Source organism: Capricornis sumatraensis, chromosome 13, assembly GCF_032405125.1.
Source record: "Capricornis sumatraensis isolate serow.1 chromosome 13, serow.2, whole genome shotgun sequence".
In the NCBI taxonomy this organism is placed as follows: Eukaryota; Metazoa; Chordata; class Mammalia; order Artiodactyla; family Bovidae; genus Capricornis; species Capricornis sumatraensis.
This window is the reverse complement of record NC_091081.1, coordinates 58,439,176-58,463,261: the sequence shown is the minus strand read 5'-3', so window position 1 is coordinate 58,463,261 and position 24,086 is coordinate 58,439,176. Positions and strand designations below refer to the sequence as shown.

General features: G+C 44.4%; 1 protein-coding gene across 2 annotated transcripts in view; it reads left to right on the top strand.

The window, feature by feature from the left end:
• The first annotated feature begins 12,815 nt into the window (after window positions 1-12,815).
• SLC18B1 (solute carrier family 18 member B1) overlaps window positions 12,816-24,086 on the top strand; it is a 35,406-nt gene continuing 24,135 nt past the window's right edge. Inside the window, exons 1-2 of one of the 2 annotated variants that reach the window (XM_068984826.1) lie at window positions 12,816-12,975; window positions 14,614-14,753. In XM_068984826.1, the coding sequence (XP_068840927.1) occupies window positions 12,933-12,975; window positions 14,614-14,753 (183 nt within the window). In that variant the 5' untranslated portion in view covers window positions 12,816-12,932. Of the gene's footprint in view, window positions 14,220-14,613; window positions 14,754-24,086 lie in introns of both variants that reach the window. The other variant, XM_068984825.1, reaches the window with a different exon arrangement.

Genomic DNA, 24,086 nt, shown 5'->3' with positions numbered 1-24,086 from the left:
GTAACTACTGAACCCACGTGCCACAACCACTGAAGCCCCCACGCCTAGAGCCTGTGCTCTGCAAAGAAGAGTAGCCCCACTTGCCACAACCAGAGGAAAGCAGAAGCATCAATGAAGACCTAGCACAGCCAAAAATTAAAAAGTAAATAAAATTTTAAAAAATAGTAGACTTAAATCCAACCATGTCAGTACTCACCTTAAATGTAAATAAACTATTTGCTCAAATTTAAAAATAGAGATCATTAGAATGGATTTTTTAAAAATCAACTATATTCTATTAGAGATGCATTTTTAATATCCAAGACATGGATAGGTTAAGAGGATGGAAAAAGATATTTACCATGCAACCAATTAACACTGGATGTGATTTTAGGCATGTAGTCCCTGAGTGGTATGTACAACCCTCCTGATGTGTTACCAAATAACTTATGGTAAATTCATTTTCTGCTCAAATGAACAGAAGTCAGTTATTTTACTAGAAACAGGGAACCCTGATTGATACAGATACTATAAAGAAAAATAAAGAGGGATGAAGGGACAAAAGGTTATGGTGCTATATTTTGGATAGAGGGGTAAGATTGAATTCAGAGGAGGTAACATTTAAACAAAGGCCATATTATTATTCCATTTTAGTTTGTAAAGAAAAAATGTTTCATATGTGTATATAGGTCTAGATGAACATATAAAAATATGAATAGATAGTTGTGGTAGGCTGATAATGGATCCCAAAGATATGTCCACATTCTAAATCCCTGCAAGTTATAAATGTTACCTTTTGAAAAAAAGGGGCCAGGTGTGATTAAGTTAAATATCTTGAGATTAAGAGGTTATTTTGGATTTTGTGTCAGTGAAATTGATCTTGAACTATTGGCCTGCAGGGCTGTATTATTTTAAGCTGCCAAATTCAAGGTTATTTGTTACAGTGGGTGCAGAAAACTAATAACATGATAATATTTTCCATGAAAACACTAAGGATCTGGAAGGAGGATTGGAAGGAGAGTTTAGATGTGAGAGGAAGATAGAAGTATGAATATATGTACCACAAAATCTTTATGTAAATTAAAAATAGTTGCAAAACAAGAATATACATTTTATGAAAATACATACAAACAAATTTTGTATTAAACATGCAAGAAGGATTGTTGATGGGGAGAGAATGGGACTAGGGATACAGAGAAAGAGTTGACAACAAATGAAAAATTCAGTTGAAGAATTGATTGGAAGATGAAGTTAAGGAAAATTCTTATAAGATAGAGCAAAAAGAGAAAGAGATGAAAAGTAGAGTAATAAGTAAGAGGACCAGTCTAGCAACCCAATAGCTGCATAAAGAACAATCTGGAAAGCAAGAACAACAACAACAAAAAAAAAAAAAAGAGAGAGAGAGAGTGAGAGAATGCAGTCATCAAATAAGTAACTCAAAAAAAATTCTCTTCTATGGTTTGATGTTAGATTGGAGCAAGAATGTAGAGTGAAATAAGATTGGAGAAACTGGCAGGGGTTAGATCAAAAAGATTCTGGGGTCCACTTTAAGAAAACTTTGCTAGAGCTAATCCTATTTAGTGTCTCTACAGGCTCTCCTTACCTACTTGCTTTCCCAGAAATATTTACATAATCTTCGAGACACACTGTAATACAAGTAAACAGTTCTTCCAATATGTTTCTCTTACAGAACGCATTGCATTATAATAAATTGTTAATCAGTGTCTGTTTTATCTGCTAGAAGGGAGTATATATGTTACCTAAGGGCAGAGACTGGACGGGGCTCACTTATTTTTGAATTCACAATGCCTGGCACAGGATAGTAACTCAATAGTTCTAAGTTATTGTATTTTACCTTGGCCCCACATTAAGAATTTTCCATTTCTTAAACTTTAACCCTTCCCAAACAGTAAATCCTACTTTTGCATTCCAGTCCCCTATAATGAAAAGGACATCGTTTTTGGTGTTAGTTCTAAAATGTCTTGTAGGTCTTCATAGAACCGTTCAACTTCAGCTTCTTCAGTGTTACTGTTTGGGGTATAGACTTGGATTACTGTGGTATTGAATGGTTTGCCTTGGAAATGAACAGAGATCATTCTGTCATTTTTGAGACTGCATCCAAGTACTGTATTTCAGACTCTTTTGTTGACCATGATGGCTACTCCATTTCTTCTAAGGGATTCCTGCCCACAGTAGTAGATATAATGGTCATCTGAGTTAAATTCACCCATTCCAGTCCATTTTAGTTCTCTGATTCCTAGAATGTTGACGTTCACTCTTGCCATCTCCTGTTTGACCACTTCCAATTTGCCTTGATTCATGGACCTGACATTCCAGGTTCCTATGCAATATTGCTCTTTACAGCACTGGACCTTGTTTCTATCACCAGTCACATCCACAGCTGGGTAGTGTTTTTGCTTTGGCTGTATTCCTTCATTCTTTCTGGAGTTATTTCTCCACTGATTTCCAGTAGCATATTGGGCACCTACTGACCTGGGGAGTTCCTCTTTCAGTATTGTTATGCTCCGAGCCCGTATCTCCGAACCGACCGAGAGAGCAAGTCCACCACAGTATTGCAAACGCAAGAAGGGAGTTTGTTTATTCCTAGCACGCTAGGGCCCAAGTCTCATCCCACACAACGGAATCTGACAAGAGCCACAAACAAAGGAGTATGGCAGCTTATATACAGGCAGTTCTTTGTCTCAGTTACAGGAGTAGCTGGCGTTACATGATTGGCCAGGCAGGATGAGCGCATATCCTGTCTCTTTCTGGTAAACATGACTCAGATCCTAGAGACCGTCGTTTGGTCCCTAACATTCCCCCCTGTCCTTAGATCATATAGAGGAATCTTCCTCTCGGTCCTGAGACACAGTTTGATATTGTTGTCGAAGCACAAACAGCTGTACTGTATTTATGCGTTCCTTTACAAAGGCTACAAGTCTATTGATAATGCATGGGCCAAAGGTAAGCATCAGTATAAGTACTAGCAGGGGTCCCAGCAAGGTGGAGATTAAGGTAGTCAGCCAAGGGGATTGTTGAAACCAAGATTCAAACCATCCCTGTTGAGCCTCACGTTCTTGTTTACGTTGGGCTAGTCCTTCTCTCACTTTGGCCATAGATTCTCTAACTATTCCTGTATGATCCGCATAGAAACAGCACTCTTCTCCTAGGGCAGCACAGAGTCCCCCTTGTTGCAGAAAGAGCAGATCTAATCCCCTCCTGTTTTGCAGAACTACTTCAGATAGAGAAGTTAGAGACGGTTCTAAATGACTAATAGATTGCTCTATACGGGTAATGTCTTCATCTATGGCCGCTCTCAGGGAGTTAAATCCTTGGCCTTGCAGGCACAGAGCTGTTATTCCGGTCCCAGCCCCAGCTATTCCAAGACCGAACATAGTTGCTATGGTTATGACAGTAAGAGGTTCCCTCTTAACTTTATAAGTTCTTTTTGGAGGATTTAGAGTTAATTTCTGGGCCCAATAATCATATATTGCTTTCTCTGGTTGGTACAGAATCTTTGGCATGACAGCCACCATAACACAGAATTCTTCTTTGGGGTCAAAGATTGAGCTATGCAGGCATGGAGTTAGCCCCGTGTGTGAACAGACCCACCATCCCCCTATTTGAGGTATTAACCATTTAGCTACAGGCAAATCATCAGGCTCGATGACATGCACACAAAGTGGAGACTTTGCTGGTAACACCGTGCCCATGCATAAGCCCTTTCCCCATACCTCTTTTATCGTCAGACCCACCTTTTGGTCCCCCCAATGACATTGAGGAGGATCGGTGCTGTTTGCCAAGTCATAAGAGGCATTGAGGCCTACTGCTTCGTAATAAGGGGGAATTAAGTTGTAACATAACCAACAAGATTTAGTTGCCTCAGCATGGGTCTGATTCAGGGTGGCATAAGCTGCCCTAATCAGCTTCCATAGGGGATCTATTTCAGCGAGCGCTTCTGCTTCGGGACTCACTGCCAAAGATGTTGGCATGGAAGTCGTTAGGCGGGGGGTTACAGCCAGCTTTTCTACTTTGTTGGGCCCGATACTGTGTACAAGAATTGGCTCTAAGACCTGGCTCACTACTATAATCCCTTTCCCATCAACCCCAAACCCTCCTGATTCCCTCGTCTGTAGCCCCCAAGATAGGCCAGAGATCCAGGTCCCCTCTTTTTTGCTTTTTTCTGGATTGAACCTTATTCTGACTTGTGCATAATTGCAACTTTCACAGCTAAAAGTTGGATCTCTGAGGACCCTAGGGAGGGGCTTGGCGAATGAAAAATTAAGTAAATCTCGATTTCCTACTTCCCAGCGCCGAGGTCCATCATTAGAAGTAACACAATCCCAAGTTTTACAATAAGAGTCTTGTGCCCCTCCACAGGTCTTCCAGTCATGCCTGGGTGCGCCTGGGCATGCCCAGAACCCTTGTTCTCGGAGATAACCCCTAGCCCAAGGCACATTTACCATCAGCTTAAGGTCAAAGTACAAGTCTGGCCACCATGTGTTTGGTGGATGTATTGCGGTAGTGGAGTTTAGCACCTCTCGTGTTAGTCCATTTTGCAGCTTCCAGGTGATTTTGACGGGTTGATGTGGGTTCACGCTGGCAACTCCGGAGCAGAGTAACTGGGTCATCCACAAGAGGGCCCAGCCAAGTTGTCCTGGTCCTGTTGGTGCCTTCGAAGCTTTAGCCTCAAGGGGTTGGACGGGTACAGAGATGCTTCCCATTCTTTCTTAGCGTCTTCTTGCTCTGCTGAAGCAGCTGGGCGTACGTGGTTGCAATGCACCCAAGGCCTGATACTGTCAACCTTTAGGGCAGTTGGGGTGGTAAGAAGAACAACATAAGGACCCTTCCATTTGGGTTCTAGTGCCTTGGTTTGGTGCCTTTTGACCCACACCCAGTCTCCTGGGCCAATGTCATGTGAGGGAATAGTTCCCTTATTTTGACCCACGTGTATTTCCCGGAGCAGTTTCCAGACACGAGAGTGCACCTTGCTTAAGGCCATCAAGGCCTCTTGGAGTTGCCCCAGCGTGGGAGGCGGTAGTTTTTTCCCTTCAAATATGGACATACAGCGGGAGGTCTCCCATACAGAATCTCAAATGGGGTCAGATTAAGTTGATGAGGAGTATTACACGCACGGAAGAGGGCGAAGGGAAGGAGGGTCACCCAGTCCCCTCCAGTCTCTATAGCCAATTTAGTTAAAGTTTCTTTTAGAGTCCGATTCATTCTTTCTACTTGCCCTGAGCTCTGTGGACTGTATTCACAATGTAACTTCCATTTAGTCCCCAGGGCTAGGGCAAGGCTCTGAACTATTTGACTCACAAAGGCAGGTCCATTATCAGAGCCGATGGTCACTGGCAGGCCAAACCTGGGAACTATTTCTTCTAAAATCTTTTTTGCCACTATCATCGCAGTTTCTCCCTTTGTAGGAAAAGCTTCTACCCACCCTGAGAAGGTATCCACCAACACTAACAAGTACCGGTAACCATACTTGCCTGGCCTTACCTCAGTGAAATCTATTTCCCAGTGTTGCCCTGGTCCTTCTCCCCGATACCTCAGTCCTGCATGTTGTCCTTTTCCTGGCCTCATCTGTTGACACGCCTTACAAGCATGCACTATGTTCTTTACAGTTGTCTGGTGCCGGGGAAATCGCAGGCGCGCAGTTTGAAAGAGCATCAGAGTCTTTTTTTCTCCCAGATGAGTAGACAAGTGTAAATGCTCGCATAGTTGCCGTCCCAACTGAGCAGGGAGTATCAAGTAGCCGTCTGAGTCTCGGTACCATCCGTCTTTGTCTTTTTGAAGGTTGGTGTGTTTTTGGATCCAAGCAAAGTCTGTGGATGAATACTCAGAGGTTGGGGGCAGAGTTCCCATACCTGGAGGTGGAAGTCCAATCGCCAACACAGGGGTGATGAAATCTTTATCAGCTACTTTTCGAGCTGCCAGGTCTGCGGCACGATTCCCTCGTGCCGTGGGGCTGTCACCCTTCTGATGTCCAGGTACGTGTACTATTGACACAGCCCGAGGCATCTGTACACCCTCTAAAAGTCTACGGATTTCAGGCAAGTTTTTAATTTCTTTTCCTTCAGCTGTCAAAAACCCCCGTTCCCGATATATCGGGCCCTGGATGTGTACCGTGCCAAAAGCATAGCGACTGTCAGTGAAAATAGTTATTTTTTTTCCTTTGGCTCTCTCTAATGCTTGAATCAGGGCAATTAACTCTGCCTTTTGTGCTGAGGTATCTGGGGGAAGGGCCTCTGCCCATATCGTCTGTCCAGAGTCATCTACTACTGCGGCTCCCGCCCGTCTCTGTCCATCTTTTACATAACTGCTGCCGTCTGTGAACCATTTTAGCTCACTGTTATCCAGTGGAGTATCGGTTAAGTCCTTTCGCATTGCTGTTACCCCGGCCAGTATCTCATCACAATCATGGAGGGGGTTTTCCCCCAGATTGGGCAAAAGAGTGGCCGGATTTAGAGTGCAGGGCGTTTGGAAATGAATCCGTGGGGTGTCAAGTAGCAAGGCCTGGTAGTGCGTCAAGCGGGCATTAGAAATCCATTTACCTGGGGGTTGCTTTAAAACTCTCTCTATGGCATGAGGAGTGTAGACCAAGAGTCTCTGTCCATAAGTCAGTTTATCAGCATCGTGGACTAAGAGCGCAGTGGCTGCGATGATACGGAGGCAAGGTGGCCATCCGGCTGCCACTGGGTCCAGTCTCTTGGAAAGGTAAGCTACAGGTCGCTTCCATGGTCCCCATCTCTGTGTTAGTACCCCTTTTTCTATCCCCCGCTTTTCATCTACAAATAATTGGAAAGGCTTAGATGGATCAGGGAGGGCAAGGGCAGGAGCTTCTAGCAAGGCTTGCCTGAGCTCTTGGAAGGCCTCTTTCATTGGCTCAGTCCATTTCCAGTCCTTGTTTTCTTTGGTCCCCTCATATAGGGGCCTGGCCTTTTCTGCAAACCCCAAGATCCATAACCGGCAATATCCCACCGTTCCCAGAAATTCTCTCACTTGTCCAGGGTTAGCCGGCTCAGGGATCTGGAGGATGGTTTCTTTCATAGCCTGTGTTAGCCACCTCTGGCCCTGTTTTATCTTATAACCGAGGTATGTAACCTCTTGCTTGGCAATCTGGGCCTTTTTGGCACTAGCCCAGTAACCTAAAGTCCCCAAGGTTTGGAGAAGGTCACCTGTTGCCTCTTGGCACTTTTTCTCTGTAGCCGCCGCCAGCAGAAGGTCATCAACATATTGTAATAAAACAATGGTAGGGTGTTCAACCCGATACTCAAGGAGGTCTTCGTCCAGGGCCTCATTAAATAGCATGGGCGAGTTTTTGAAACCCTGTGGTAAGCGAGTCCATGTCAGCTGCACAGGGGTCTGACCACCATCTTCCTGCCATTCGAAGGCAAAGATCTCTTGGCTTGCGGGGGCAAGAGGCAAACTGAAAAAGGCATCTTTTAAATCTAAAACAGTGTACCAAATGTAGTTTGGAGGCAAGTTGCTTAGCAATGTATAAGGGTTAGGAACCATAGGATGAATATCATTCACCCGTTTGTTGACTTCTCGTAGGTCTTGAACCGGTCTAAAATCAGTTCCCCGAGGCTTTTTCACAGGCAACAGGGGAGTGTTCCATGGGGACCGGCACCTTTTCAGGACCCCAGCATCTATGAGGCGTTGTATATGAGGAGTAATTCCTTGTCGAGCCTCTTGACTCATGGGATACTGTCGTACCCTCACCGGGGAAGCACTGGCTTTCAGTTCCACAATGATAGGGGGCCTCTGTTTGGCTAGTCCCATTCCTGCAGTTTCAGCCCAGGCCTGAGGGTATCTTTGAACCCATGGTTGTACTTCGGGGCTTATTGTCGCTGGGGCCTCTGGCAAGTAGAGTCTGTATTCATCTTTTAATGCCAGAGACAAGACCTGAAGAGGATGCCCAGTCCCATCTAAAACCGACACTTGTCCGTGGTCGAAATGAATTTGGGCATTTACTTTAGACAGTAAATCCCTTCCCAACAAGGGCGCTGGACACTCAGGTATCACCAGAAAAGAATGGGTCACCTGGTGGGCCCCCAGGTTCACATGCCGTTTTGTAGTCCATCCATATCGTTTAGTCCCGGTTGCTCCCTGCACCCAGCTACTTTTCTTAGACATGGGTCCATCTTTTTGGTTTAAGACTGAGTATTGGGCTCCCGTGTCCACCATGAAGCCAACCGGTTTCCCCTCCACATTTATAGTTACCCAGGACTCGGGGAGGGGCTTCGAGCCCTGACCCCCCTAGTCGCTATCCTCACCCGTGTAGAGGATATGACTGTCTGGAGAGGGAGTCTCGTTTTTGGGGTTCTTGGGCCCCTCTTTTAGATTTTTCTTGGGGCATTTATCTTTCCAATGTCCAAACTCTTTACAAAACGCACATTGGTTTTTCTCAAGCTTACGCCTTGTTGTTTTTTCTTCAGTTTTTGAGTCCAATCTTTTCCCTTTCTGGAACCTGTTTTTGTTTTCAACCCCAGCAAAAAATATCTGGGCCAGCTCTTTTTGATTTTTACGGTTTTCTTCAGCTCTAAATTCTCTTTCTTCTCTTCTAATGCGGTCCTCTTTCTCTTCTGGGGCCTCTCTATGATTAAAAACTCTCTCGGCTGCCCTCACTAGATCTTGCAAGGATTGTTCATTTAACCTCTCTATCTTTTGTAATTTTTTCTAATATCGGGGGCTGCTTGATTTACAAATGCTAACATAACTGCCGCTCATGACTCATCTGCCTGTGGGTCCATAGGGGTATACTGTCTAAAAGCTTCCATTATCCTTTCAAGGAAGGCTGCTGGGCTCTCATTTGGTTCCTGCCTCACTGAATTTATTTTGGCCAAATTAGTCGGCTTTCTGGCGGCCGCTCTAAGGCCGGCCATAAGAGTCTGACGGTATACCCGGAGACACTCCCTACCTTCAGCGTGTTTGAAGTCCCAGTTGGGTCGCACCAAGGGGAACCCCTCCTCAATGAGGTTAGGCTGTATTGTGGGCCTCCCATCCACCCCTGGCACATTCTTTCGAGCTTCTGACAGGATCTGCTTGCACTCTTCTGTAGTGAAAAGCACCTGTAACAGTTGCTGACAATCATCCCAAGTGGGATTGTGAGTAAAAAGGATAGACTCTAAAAGATCAATAAGACCCTGCGGTTTTTCAGAGAAGGAGGGAGTCTGGGTTTTCCAATTGTACAAATCACTAGTGGAAAAGGGCCAATACTGATATGTCCGCTCTCCACCCTCTCTGGCTGGTCCCGCCCGGACCAGAAACGCGTGAACAGTGGAGGAGGGGACTTCCGGGTCTTCTTCCGCTACATTGGCCATTTCTCTTGTTTTTCCCCGAGTTCCCTGGGCGGGGCCCCTTTCTCTGGGATGAGCTGAAGGCTCGATTCTCCTCCTGGCTTCTCCCGATGAAACCTGTGAAAGCAAGGGCGGATGTGGATCCGCGTACGGGGGTGGGAACAATTCGGTCTCCAGATCTATCAGATTAGGATACAGAGAAGATTCCTGGAATACCGGCTTTGGTCAATTTTCGTCCTTTTTTTCTTCTTTTTCTTCGGAAGCCTTCATTACTAACACCTGTGGGCTTGGTGAGGTTGGAGTTGGGGAAGAGGGACGGTGAGGTTTAGGAGGAGCGAGAACAAAGGGTTTAAGCCATTCCGGGGGGTTCCTCACTAGATCCTGCCAGACCAGAATGTAGGGAGTCTGATCTGGGTGCCCGGCAGGACTAGGAGTAAGCACCCTCTCTTTAACTGCCTGGATAATTTGGGGATTGAAGGTTCCCTCTTGTGGCCATCCGACGTCAAAGGTGGGCCACTCGACAGAACAGCAAGTCACCAGTTTGCTCTTCTTTACCAGTAACGAAAGATTCTGAGCTCTAGACTTGAAATCAGAGAAGTGGTTAATCATAAGAGATAAAGGAGTAGAAGTTGTTTGTCCCATGATCACAGAAAAGTACACTGGGAGCCAACAGAGCACACAAAGAGCAGCGCAGACACCACAAATAGACAAACAGATAACAAACACAAGGTGGCCACTGACAATGCACTCAATCTTACCTGCAGGATGTTCACAGAGCCAGCTGCCTCCCCAGCATGAAACTAGGCCCCGGCCTTATGCTGACTTAATCCAGTATCAGAGCTACCTGCCTCCCCAGCACGAAGCTAGGCCCTGGCCTTACGCTGACTTAATCCAGTATCAGAGCCAGCTGCCTCCCCAGCATGAAACCAGGCCCCGGCCTTACGCTGACTTGCCTCTGCACTTTACAGCCAGATGCCTCCCCAGTAAGATACTAGGCCCCGGACTTAATCTGGGTTTCTGCAACGTTAGCACCGGTGCTCAGAGCTCTTATCTCCTAACGAGGTTACTCCCTTCTACCAGGAGAGTTGTCCTCCCCGGCGGGACGGAGATCCCGGACGAGCCCCCAGATGTTATGCTCCAAGCCCATATCTCCGAACCGACCGAGAGAGCAAGTCCACCACAGTATTGCAAACGCAAGAAGGGAGTTTGTTTATTCCTAGCGCGCTAGGGCCCAAGTCTCATCCCACACAAGGGAATCTGACAAGAGCCACGAACAAAGGAGTATGGCGGCTTATATACAGGCAGTTCTTTGCCTCAGTTACAGGAGTAGCTGGCGTTACATGATTGGCCAGGAAGGATGAGCGCATATCCTGTCTCTTTCTGGTAAACATGACTCAGGTCCTAGAGACCGTCGTTTGGTCCCTAACAAGTATCCTATCATTTTGCCTTTTCATACTGTTCATGGGGTTCTCAAGGCAAGAATACTGAAGTGGTTTGTCATTCCCTTCTCCAGTGGACCACATTCTGTCCAAAATTACTGCAGATGATGACTGCAGCCATGAAATTAAAAGACACTTACTCCTTGGAAGAAAAGTTATGACCAACCTAGACAGCATATTCAAAAGGAGAGACATTACTTTGCCAACAAAGGTCCATCTAGTCAAGGCTATGGTTTTTCCAGTGGTCATGTATGGATGTGAGAGTTGGACTGTGAAGAAAGCTGAGTGCCGAAGAATTGATGCTTTTGAACTGTGGTGTTGGAGAAGACTCTTGAGAGTCCCTTGGACTGCAAGGAGATCCAACCAGTCCATTCTGAAGGAGATCAGCCCTGGGATTTCTTTGGAAGGAATGATGCTAAAGCTGAAACTCCAGTACTTTGGCCACCTCATGCGAAGAGTTGACTCATTGGAAAAGACCCTGATGCTGGGAGGGATTGGGGGCAGGAGGAGAAGGGGACGACAGAGGATGAGATGGCTGGATGGCATCACCGACTCGATGGATGTGAGTTTGAGTGAACTCCGGGAGATGGTGGCGGACAGGGAGGCCTGGTGTGCTGTGATTCATGGGGTCACAAAGAGTCGGACACAACAGAGCAACTGAGCTGAACTGAAATAGTAAATCGGTTGAAGATAAGTGAAGCCTCTATTTTTTTTGTGCCAGAAAACTGTCAGGGTGAGGATAACATAGCAGCCTTCACTTTCCAGAGCCAAGCCCTCCACATACTTTATCACCAGTGCTCACAACCACTCTCCAGGACAGGCATTACATTCCCAGTCACACAGATGGAGAAACTGACCTGTGACGCAGAGTCACAATCAGCTAGTACAGACATCCCTGGATATCCAGGGATATCTGTTCCGGGACCCCCAACACCGCAACACAGATGCTGAAGTCCCCTATGTAAAATGGCATAGTCTTTGCATATATCCTATAGCACATCCTTCTATGTGCTTTAAATCATTTCTAGGTGATTTATAATACCCAATGCAATGTAAGTGTTATAAATGAAATTTAAATAATTTACAAATAATTGCTCCTGCTTGGCAAATTCAAGCTTTGCTTTTTGGAAATTTCTAGAAATAAATTTTAAAAATATTTTCAATTTCCTTCCTCCTTATTTGAATCCCAAGAATGCAGAAGGAGGGTATGTCCTGCTGAGAACAAGTGCCTGAACTGAACTTCAAGCCTCTCCTTCCAGAAGTGGTTTTCCCAGCAATTCCACCATGTGTCTTCAACATTCATTATAATTCTTGCAATTTTTTTTTTAAACTCAGAGTACTTCACATCAGTTAATTCATTTCCAGGTTACTAATGTCTGGCTTCAGTGGTTACAAACACTACGCCATTCACCCATTCTAAAGAATAACTCACTCAATAAACTGTCCTGGCTACTCTCCGCTTCTGAGATGGGCTGCATTCTGCCTATGGAATATGCATCTCTCTAAATAAACTTGATTTTACTTTTAAAAAAGAGTCATTATAAACCTAATTTTCTAATTCACATTTGCATTTTTAAGTTTCACAGTCGTATCCGACTCTGCGACCACGGACTGTAGCCCGCCAGGCTCTTCTGTGCATGGGCTTTCTCAGGCAAGAACACTGGAGTAGGTTGCCATTTCCTTCTCCAGGGGACCTTCCCCACCCAGGGATGGATCACACGTCTCCTGCACTGCAGTTGCATTCTTTATCACTGAACCGCCAGGGAAGCCAGTTTTCAATTTTATGTACTACTATCTTTTCTGTGTCTATATAAGCTTCCTTTCTTACTCTTGGTATTCCTAAATTTTACTCATTTTAAGATATGGGGTTCAGTTATATGAAATACAGACCTTTTTTTTTTCTTTCCCACACAGAAAGAAAATGGACAAGACATGAGTGTTTGTGGATAGGACAGGTCCTGGCTGTTGGGTAACAGGCTGAGCCTTAAAAAAAAAAAAAAAAGTCATTGCTCCGCCCCCGCCCCGCCCCGCCTCCGGGATCTGGTCTCCGTTGTCCAGATCTGCGTGGAATTCCGAGCCGCGCTGTCCTTAGGCAATCCGGGATGTCTAGGCCGCGCTGAGCGGTGGCCGTCTGCGCTTCTGCTCGTTCGAGGTCGAGTCCCAGGGGCTTGGACCTGGGAGCCAAGGCGCCGGAGACCGCGCACCGCATATGGACTCACCGGGAGACTCCGAAGGCCCACGCCCCCCAGGAGGTGACGGAGAGCCGGGGGGCCAGTTGCCCCTCTGTGGCTTGGGTTCTGTGTCTTTAACAGCGATTGAATTGCCTTTAGCTCGGTTTGTTTTAGAGAGATTGGAAAAGGCAGGGTCCTGGCAGTGGGTTTTTTTTCTCCCTGGAAAGGGTTAAAGTTTGTGACAGGATGTGGTCTCTGATGACTTTCTGTGGCTCTGTTTTTACGTAGTGTGTGTGTTTAAGAACGCGTTCAAATAAGTATGCCCTTTCAGTTCAGTTCAGTTCAGTTCAGTAGCTCAGTCCTGTCCGACTCTGCGACCTAGGAAAAGGCAAATGGTGACGTTTCCAGCCCCACTGTTATCCCCCTAACCCTTTTAACTCTTTCAGTTCCTTTCCTCGTCCACTACCAAAATTTTTAAAACTTCTTAAGGCTTCTGTTTCACGGATTTCTTTTTCTAGACAACAATGGCAACCTCTGAAAATACAGAAAATACAAAATATATTTTCTTAAACTTCTTTTCTCTCAAAACCACTTACAATTTTAAAATTGCAAATAGATTTACTGGGTGTTTGGAACTGAGTAATTGACCTGATGTCTTTAAATGAAATAGTAATTTAGCCCTGGGAATAAATATTAAATTAATTGATGCAGAAGACCAGGAATTACTGTAAAACACTACTGATTTATAGATTTATGACACTTGTTTTTCCAGGAGCTGCCACTAAGTATTACTTCTCCAGCTGAATGATTTAGTTTGTTTTTTCCTACTTACACTTCCCTTGACTTCAATAGTCTTTCTGCTGTTCAGTCAGTAAGTCATGTCTGACTGTTTCGGATTCCATGGACTATAGCCGGCCAGGCTCCTCTGTCCATGGGATTCTCCAGGCAGGAATACTGGAGTGGTTGCCATTTCCTTCTCCAGGTGATCTTCCTGAGCCAGGGATTGAACCACATCTCCTGCTTGGCAGGCAGCTTCTTTGCCACTGAGCCACCTTAATAAACCACTAACAGGAAGTGGTTAAAACATGATTGAGTCCGTGTAGCACACGAAGCTAGTAACCTGTGAAAGTGGACTTCCCTAGCGGCTCTGACAGTAAAGGACCCACCTGCAATGAAGTAGACCCGGGTTTGATCCCTGGGTCGGGAAGATCCCCTTGGAGAAGAGAATGGCTGTCCTCTCCAGGATTCTTGCCTGGAGAATTCCATGGACAGAGGAACCTGGCAGGCTACAATCCAAGGGGTTCCAAAGAATTGGACACAACTGGGTGAGTAACACTTTCACTTTTCAACCTGAGAAACTACATTACTTCAGAGGACAGTACCATTTGGAGAGCATCCTGTGGCCTCATCATTCTTGAAAGAATCTATTAAAGGTGAAACAAATAAGCTTTAAGGTGAAGGCAAAACAAAGCAGATGGTTTGATAAATTCTGCACTGAAATTCTAATAGGGAACAGTAATGTAAATGAAAGTGGTATGTTTTGAAAATTGCAGTGATAGACAAGGATTGTGTTACATTAGACCAAATATGATATATTCAAAATAGCCTTTAGCTCAGCAGATATTACCTTCAGAGTACATTGTCTGTACACAGAAATTTCTGTACTTTGGTCAATAGCCCCAGTTACATGTCTTTAACTGCAGCCTATTTGCTTTCAAGGTGATGGCCCTCCAGGGGGTGCAGTGGAGACATCCAGGCGGCTTTCAAGAGAACAGATTTTTGTACTGATATCAGCAGCTTCCATTAACTTAGGTTCCATGATGTGCTATTCTATCCTTGGACCCTTTTTCCCCAAGGAGGTAAGACATTTTGATATTCATATGAACTATTGATGTTTTTAAAAAGCCGTTGACAAATTTCACTTGACAGTATGGAGAATGTGAAAACCTGCATATAGCAAAGATAATGTATAGAACTTAAGCCAACAGAAGAATTCTTATAGAGTATTTGCTACCAGAAGGAAAAAAAATTAGTCATAACATCATCTTGAGAAGTAATTCACCTAAATATAATTGACCTTCTGGAGATTGCTTTGCTTACCATGAAGTCTGATTCATCTGTTTGGCTTCTGCAACCAATAAAAAAAAAAAGAAGGAAGTGCACTGAATAACTGAGATTTCAATGTTATTGCGAAAGATCTATATTAAGACAGTTAAAGTTCCCTGGATTTTGGGTTTATGAATATTTTGGAATTAGGAAGACATGGTCCACTCCCTTTTCTGAGTTGAATTATGTATGAAATTTTGTATGGAATCTAGTTGCAATATTTGTGCCAAGGAGGAATTCTGATTAATATTGATTCAGTTCAGTTCAGTCGCTCAGTCATGTCCGACTCTTTGCAACCCCATGAATCGCAGCATGCCAGGCCTCCCTGTCCATCACCATCTCCCAGAGTTCACTCAGACTCACGTCCATCTAGTCCGTGATGCCATCCAGCCATCTCATCATCGGTTGTCCCCTTCTCTTCCTGCCCCCAATCCCTCCCAGCATCAGTCTTTTCCAATGAGTCAACTCTTCGCATGAGGTGGCCAAAGTACTGGAGTTTCAGCTTTGGCATCATTCCTTCCAAAGAAATCCCAGGGTTGATCTCCTTCAGAATGGACTGGTTGGATCTCCTTGCAGTCCAAGGGACTCTCAAGAGTCTTCTCCAACACCACAGTTCAAATGCATCAATTCTTTGGTGCTCAGCCTTCTTCACAGTCCAACTCTCACATCCATACATGACCACAGGAAAAACCATAGCCTTGACTAGATGGACCTTAGTCGGCAAAGTAATGTCTCTGCTGTTGAATATACTATCTAGGTTGGTCATAACTTTTCTTCCAAAGAGTAAGTGTCTTTTAATTTCATGGCTGCAGTCACCATCTGCAGTGATTTTGGAGCCCAAAAAAATAAAGTCTGACACTGTTTTTACTGTTCCCCATCTATTTCCCATGAAGTGATGGGACCAGATGCCATGATCTTCATTTTCTGAATGTTGAGCTTTAAGCCAACTTTTTCACTCTCCTCTTTCACTTTCATCAAGAGGCTTTTTAGTTCCTCTTCACTTTCTGCCATAAGGGTGGTGTGATCTGCATATCTGAGGTGATTGATATTTCTCCCGGCAATCTTGATTCCAGCTTGTGTTTCTTCCAGTCCAGCATTTCTCATGATGTACTCTGCATATAAGTTAAATAAGCAGGGTGACAATATACAGCCTTGACGTACTCCTTTTCCTATTTGGAACCAGTCTGTTGTTCCATGTCCAGTTCTAACTGTTACTTCCTGACCTGCATATAGGTTTCTCAAGAGGCAGGTCAGGTGGTCTGGTATTCCCATCTCTTTCAGAATTTTCCACAGTTTCTTGTGATCCACACAGTCAAAGGCTTTGGCATAGTCAATAAAGCAGAAATAGATGTTTTTCTGGAACTCTCTTGCTTTTTCGATGATCCAGCGGATGTTGGCAATTTGATCTCTGGTTCCTCTGCCTTTTCTAAAACCAGCTTGAACATCAGGGAGTTCACGGTTCACATATTGCTGAAGCCTGGCTTGGAAAATTTTGAGCATTACTTTACTAGCATGTGAGATGAGTGCAATTGTGTGGTAGTTTGAGCATTCTTTGGCATTGCCTTTCTTTGGGATTGGAATGAAAACTGACCTTTTCCAGTCCTGTGGCCACTGCTGAGTTTTCCAAATTTGCTGGCATATTGAGTGCAGCACTTTCACAGCATCATCTTTCAGGATTTGAAAGAGCTCTACTGGAATTCCATCACCTCCACTAGCTTTGTTTGTAGTGATGCTTTCTAAGGCCCACTTGACTTCACATTCCGAGATGTCTGGCTCTAGATTAGTGACCACATCATCATGATTATCTGGGTCGTGAAGATCTTTTTTGTACAGTTCTTCCGTGTATTCTTGCCACCTCTTCTTAATATCTTCTGCTTCTGTTAGGTCCATAGGTCCTTCTAATTATAGCATTTTATGTGATGTTTGGGTTTATGGATAATGGCACAGACACAAAGAAATAACCCCTAGAGAATCCACCTGGAATCTGGAGGTTGGTGAGGTGTAGTATGGAGGAAATGACACTGTCTTGGCTGGGTGTACACAATATGCCTGTGTGTTCTGCTTCATGCCCTCTTTGAAAGCCTCAGCTCATGATGCAGGGGTCCTTCCCAGTTCTCTGACTTCTTTGATAACATGTGGTCCTTCTTTCTGTGTGCTACAAAAGATGATAAACATGGCTTCTCTGCTAAAAGAACAGTAGTACAACCCTGTGCCCATTAAGTTCTTTTTAGTTTTCAGTGTACTTCCCAACATGTTTATCCCATTTGGTTTTTGGAGCAACTCTGTAAGATAGGCAGAATAGTCAGAATCCCATCCTATTGCAAATGAAGAAACAGACCCCAAAGTTAAGTGACTGGCCCAGTTCAGTTCTGTTTACTAAATGGGAGTGGGATGTTTAACCATTTCCCACCCTAGAGTGTGCTAGGTATTGGATGTATTAGGGCTGGAAAAAAATTAGGAAAATGTCCCTCTCTCATTGGTCCATTGGGAGGGAAAAAGTATGAAAAGAAAGTTGCAGAGTATTTGAATCTCCTTGAAGAGGATGTCCAAGGTTTAAGGAGACTCTAGGGAAGGGACTGGTTAATTTTGTGATGAGTGAGGCTGGCAGATGTGGGAGGGAAGGAGAGAAGGAGTAATACTGAAAGGGACTTGGCAGGGTAAGCCCAAGGTGAGTCTTAAGAAATGTTAGTTCCAAGGTGAACAAGAGAGGCAAGTGTCCTCTAGGTTAGAAACTCACAGGAACAGTCACGAAATTAGCAAGGTAAATAGCATGTTCTTAGGGAACCATGGACAATGGTGGGGCTTGTGTCTGGGTGCAGTAAGGTCCATGGGAACTGAGGATCTGAAAAGGCAGGTTGGTGCTCAAATGCAAGCAAGGGTCCTCCTATGCAGATCAAATATGTCAGTGAGAAGTCATCAGAGATATTTGGGCAAGACAGATTAGACTGGACAGATATGGATTTGGGGGAAAGAAAATGAGGAATGGAAGCTGTGGAATTAAGACAGAGAAGAACAGGAGTAGTGGACAGCTAGATAGAAGGACATGTCCAATTCAGCTGGAACTCAGTGAGAGTAACCAGTTAAGATTTTTCTTAGTGAAATACAGTGGAGAAGGCAATGGCAACCCACTCCAGTACTCTTGTCTGGAAAATCCCATGGACAGAGGAGTCTGGTAGGCTGCAGTCCATGGGGTTGCTAGGAGTCAGACACAAATGAGTGACTTCACTTTCACTTTTCACTTTCATGCATTGGAGAAGGAATTGGCAACCCACTCCAGTGTTCTTGCCTGGAGAATCCCAGGGACCGGGGAGCCTGGTGGACTGCCGTCTATGGGGTCACACAGAGTCAGACCGGACATGACTGAGGCAACTTAGCAGCAGTGAAATACAGACAGGAAAAGCAGGCTGTGGGTGTGTGCTTTCTTTCTTTTTTCTTAAGCGTTTGATTTAGTTTTTTGCTTGCAAGAGGCAGGAGAGAGAGCATTCTAACTTTAAAAGGCATAGACATGAAGAGTGAGCTCTTCTTTTTCATTTTTAATAAAAGCATTAGAGTTGACAAACACACTGGCAAAACTTGCTCTTCCCCCTATTTATTCTGTTATTCATTACTGTTTTGTTTGTGTTTAGTTGCTAAGTTGTGCCTGACTCAGTGCAATCCCATGGATTGTAGCCTGCCAGGCTCCTCTGTCCATGGGATTTCCCAAGCAAGAATACTGGAGTGGGTTGCCATTTCCTCCTCCAGGGAATCCTCCTGACCCGGGGATTGAACCCTCATCTCCTGCACTGGCAGACCGTTTCTTTACCACTGAGCCACTGGGGAAGCCCCATCATGCTTCTTGTTAACGAGCTAATTAGGTCAAGGAAAAACAAGGTTCTTCTTCTTAACTTGTGGTATAGAATTAATGTTTCTACTTATCCTTTTTCTGGCCCCCTCCTCCTTTGGCAGAGGATAATGAATAAACTATTGTTTTTGACAACCGTTCTTGCCATCCTAACATGCAGCAGGATCCGCATGTCAAAAGCAGTATTCAGCTGCTGCTGTGGTGTGTGATTCTAGAACGTGCTAAGTCCCCATCCCGCTTTCACAGAGAATGTGGGAACCTGTGCAAGATGGAAACTGGTAGGCCTGCTATGACCATAACACAAGTAACTTTTGCAAGTCTTTGTCCTCATCTGTAAAAGGGGGCCAGCTAAAAGTACATCCCTTGCTTGTTTGAAACCATGTAGATCAGCATGGCTCATAATGAGGAGCCAATAAATGTTAGTTGCTGTAACTACTATATATTTTCAGCCAGACTTGAGAACTAAATAACTTTCAGATCTATTAAGCAAACGACATGGATATAACTTGACCTATGAGTGTTCTTTCTACATCTTTTTTTTTGGCCGCATCTCGGCCACTGGGATCTTAGTTTCCCAACCAGGGATCGAACCTGTGCCTCTTGCATTGGGAACATGGAGTCTTAACCACTGGACCACCGGGGAAGTTCTTGTTTCCACATCTTAATTGACCTCTTTGATAACACCTTCCCTTTGAGTTACCTATTCTATGTGATTCGGGCTGCTATAACAAAGTACCACAGACTGGGGACAACAGAAATGTATTGTCTCACGGCTCTGAAGTCCAAAATCATTGTCATTGGTAGGGTCAGTTCCTTCTGAGGTCTATGAGGAGAGGATCTGTCCCAGGCTTCTCTCTTTGGCTTGTAGGTGGGCAACTTCTCCCTGTGTCTTCTCACATTATCTTCCCTCTACACGTGTCTCTCTGAAGACACTTCCCCTTTTCACAAAGATACAAGAAATACTGGGTTAGACTCCATCCTTCGTGACCTCTTTCAACTGGTTACTTCCGCAAAGACTTTCTCTCCAAATAAGGTCACCTTCTAAGTTGCTATGAGAAACCTAGACAGTGTATTTAAAGCAGAGATACCACTTTGCCAACAAAGGTCCATATAGTCAAAGCTATGGCTTTTCCAGTAGTCATGTGCAGATGTGAAATTTAGACCATAAAGAAGGCTGAGTGCCAAAGAATTGACGCTTTTGAACTGTGGTGCTGGAGAAGACTCTTGAGAATCCCTTGGACAGCGAGGAGATCAAACCAGTCAATCCTAAAGGAGATCAATCCTGAATATTCATTGGAAGAACTGATGCTGAAGCTGAAGCTCCAATACTTTGGCCACCTGATGCAAAGAACTGACTCATCGGAAAAGACCCTGATGCTGGGAAAGATTGAAGGCAGGAAAAGAAGAGGGTGACAGAGAATGAGATGGTTGGATGGCATCACTGTCTCAATGGACATGAGTTTGAGCAAACTCCAAAAAATAGTGAAGGACAGGGAAGCCTGGCATGTTGCAGTCCATGAGGTCACAAAAAGTCAGACATGACTTAGTGACTCACAAACAACAACAGCTGAAGTACTGAGAGTTAGGACATCAGCATAAGAAGTTTGAGGGACACAGTGAGCCCCCTGGCACCCCGTGACGCTTGATGTGGTAGAAACATGGAATCCATGTTCCTGTCTACATACAGCATAACCTTTGACGCTTGATGTGGTAGAAACATGGAATCCATGTTCCTGTCTACATACAGCATAACCTTTGGCTAGGATGCCAATGAAGAAATTTTTCATGGTGAGAGCTCTCTTTTCTCTATACCGTTATCTCGTATGATGATTAGTGATGGAAATGGTTAATCCTGAGTCTCATCAAATTATGGGCCAAAATCCCACCCAAGCAGTTTCCAGAATGCTTTAGGTTCAACTTCTCCACTCTCTCCCACAACCAGGCACTTAGGGACTGCACTTCAAGGGTAGGACGTGCTTCCCAGGGTGAGAGGGGCTTTCCTTCCTGTAGTTTCGCAAGGAAAAGTAGAGTTCACCTGGACTTGCCTGGTGGTCTAAGAGTTAAGACTGTGCTTCCACTGCAGGGGGTACAGGTTCAATCCCTGGTCTGGAAGTTTCACAAGCCATGTGATAGGGCCAAAATTAGAAAAAGATAGAGTTCACCCATCTGGATTCCTGCGGTATGATGCTTTGCGAAATGTAGGATTTATTTAGAAACACAATGTAAGAATATATTTTTTTAAAGACAAAGATTGAATGATTATCATAACTTCCTATAGGAAGTGATAAACTTATTTTTTATCTTAAAATTGTAGTTAGAGTGAAAAGATAAATAAATAGAATTAAGACTGTTGTGGATGACAGATTTTAAAGGGAGTATGTGTGTACACACACATTTCTGTATTCAGAATAGAGTGATTTGTGGAAGAGCTGAAGCTCTGGGAAAGGATGAATCTAAGTCACATCTTCTAACTATATTCACTGCTGGCTCCTGTGTGATGCATAGAAGGTGCTGGATAAATGACCACTGACTGCCCGAGAGGACAGATGTGTGTTTCAGACTTAGTGCTTCATGGTTTGCCAAGTTGCCAGTCTTATCTTAAAAAATTAAACTCATATTTTAACCCCTTAAACGGTTATACCTAGAACCTGATCTAAGGATCCACCATAATTCCAAGGTTTTAGAAAGGTTTTCAAACCTCTGTCTATTCAGTTGTACAACACAACTAATAGTAGCATTTGAAGTTCAAAAGAAGTAGTTTTAGAATAAGCACTGTATCCTCTATAGCAATTGGAGAATGGAATGGCAACCCACTCCAGTATTCTTGCCTGGAGAATCCCATAGATAGAGGAGCCTGGCAGGCTACAGTCCATGGGGTCATAAGAGTCAGACACGACTTAGTGATTAAAGCACCAGCACCACCACCACCTGTAGCAAATTTAGGAGCCACGATAGAGTAGTCCATAAACAATCATAGGAACCACTGATGGGCGATAAATTACTCCAGATGTTTCAGCAGCATGTTGGGAGGAGAGGGAGCTTCTTTCATCTGTGTCATTGATGTCAGGAAAGGAAACTGTATCTTCTGCGAACTGTAAGGTAGTTGGTATCAGAAATAGAGAACTGAATGGTCTGAACGGTCCTTGGGATGACTCATGTACTAGCTTAAGGAATTTTCTGTTAGATTTTTTTAACCAGCAAAGTAAAGTGGTTGTTTGGGATTTTTTTGGGTTTTTTAGTGGCATTTGATCCTGTAACTAAATGTGATATTGAGTTGGAAAACCTTCCTCCCTTGTGTTTCACCTTTATGCTCACACTGCTACCACACTCACAACACATTTGACACCAGATGTGTAGGTCCTTTCCCCACACCAAGCAATTCTCTGTGACACCAGTTGGATGTCCTACCATTCAATTCAGTTCTGACACTGGTCTGTATTAGCCCAGACCCCACAAGCTAAGAGCTCAGTCCCACAAGACTGCCCTCCGCTTCAGATGCCAATTGCAAGTAGCAGGTCTCCATGTTACCCCCAACTTCTGTCCAACTTGGCTACAAGTTACAGGTTCCCATGTGTTGTGTGTGTGTGTGTGTGTGTGTGTGTGTGTGAAGCTTCTTCAGTCATGTCCAACTCTTTGTGACCCTATAAACTGTAGCCCGCCAGGTTCCTCTGTCCGTGGGATTCTCCAGGCAAGAATACTGGAGTGGGTTGCCATGTGCTGCTCCAGGGGATCTTCCCTACCCAGGGATTGAACCTGTGCCTCTTGTCTCCTGCATTAGCAGGCGGGTTCTTTACCATTAGCACCACCTGGGAAGCCCTTCCATGTGTTAGGGAAATTAAAATGGAGGAAACCTTGTTCAGGCTTCAGAAGCAGGAGAGTGGGCCTCTGACTTACTTCTGACCTGCCTGGACACCGCGGATCCTGCCGGCAAGCACAGCTAGTGCTTAGATAAGAAAAGGAGTGGGTCTTGGAATTCTTGAGCCTCTGAAAATCTGGCCAATCCCTGGGGTCTAACAAAATCCTATGACTCACAAAGCGAAACAAACTGCAGTGTAGATGTTAAAAAAGAACCCCAAAACCAGAGCTGCAGCTTTGCATGCAAACTGATGATGATATCAGTTTGAGGCCTGGGATTCTAAGTGGGAGCCCCCAACCACAATTTGAAGTCTCACCCATGGGGTGGGCACACCACTCAGGACCCTTTCCCATTGTGACTCCAGATTGCTATTAACAAGGGACTTGCCAGATCCGTTCAAGTCTGGATGTAGGTTGTTGGTGTATTGTCTATTAGTTCTCTCTCTTGTTTCTATTTCTTTTTTTTTTTTAATGACTGCATGTTGAAATTAAATCTATAAAAATTGAAATTATTTATTTGTGTGTAATGAATAGTTTCTTCTGTTAGCAAATCCTTTGAACTTATAGGTAAAACTTTAGGCAAGACACAGTGACCCTCCCACTTCTCCAGCTAGGATTCAGTTACTTGCTGGAATGGCTTCCACAACTCAGGGAAACACTTGCTTAACACTATTATAAAAGGATGTGATAAAGTATATAGCTGGGCTTGTAGATGGAAGAGATACAGAACGGGAGGTATGTGGCAGCCCCCACGTCCCGTGCAGGTGAGCCACATTCCCAGATCCTCCGTGTGTTCACCGAGCCCAAAGGTCCCCAAATCCCACACCTTAGGGATTTTTATGCGGACTTAATCACATAGGCTCGATCAATCATTAACTCAGTTTCCAGCCCTTCTCTGGAGAATGGGGTGTGGGACCAAAAGCTCTAAGCTTCTAATCATGGCTTGGTCTTTCTGGTGACTAATCCCCAAGCAGGAATCACCAAGAGTCACCCAGGAGATACCAAGGAACTAGGCGCTTGGTGTCAGGAACCAGGGTCAAAGACCAAATATTAGAACATCATTACTCCTAGGGCTCTTATCACTAAGGAAGTTACAAGGATAGTCAGAGTTCTGTGTCAAGAACTGGGGGCAGAGACCAATAAGTATATTTTCTATGAAATCAAAGATACCAAAAAGAAAGCATTTCAAGATCAACTGTTGGCTTAGTTCTACAGGAGATGCAGAGCTTACATTTCCTCAACCAAGGCTTTTTGTTTTGTTTATACTCTAATTCTGATTTTGGCCTGCTAAAGCTAACAATTCTTATTTTGGTTGAGGGCAGACTTCATTGAGGTATAATTGTTATACAAAAATTTACACTTATTTAATATATGTATATTGATGAGTTTG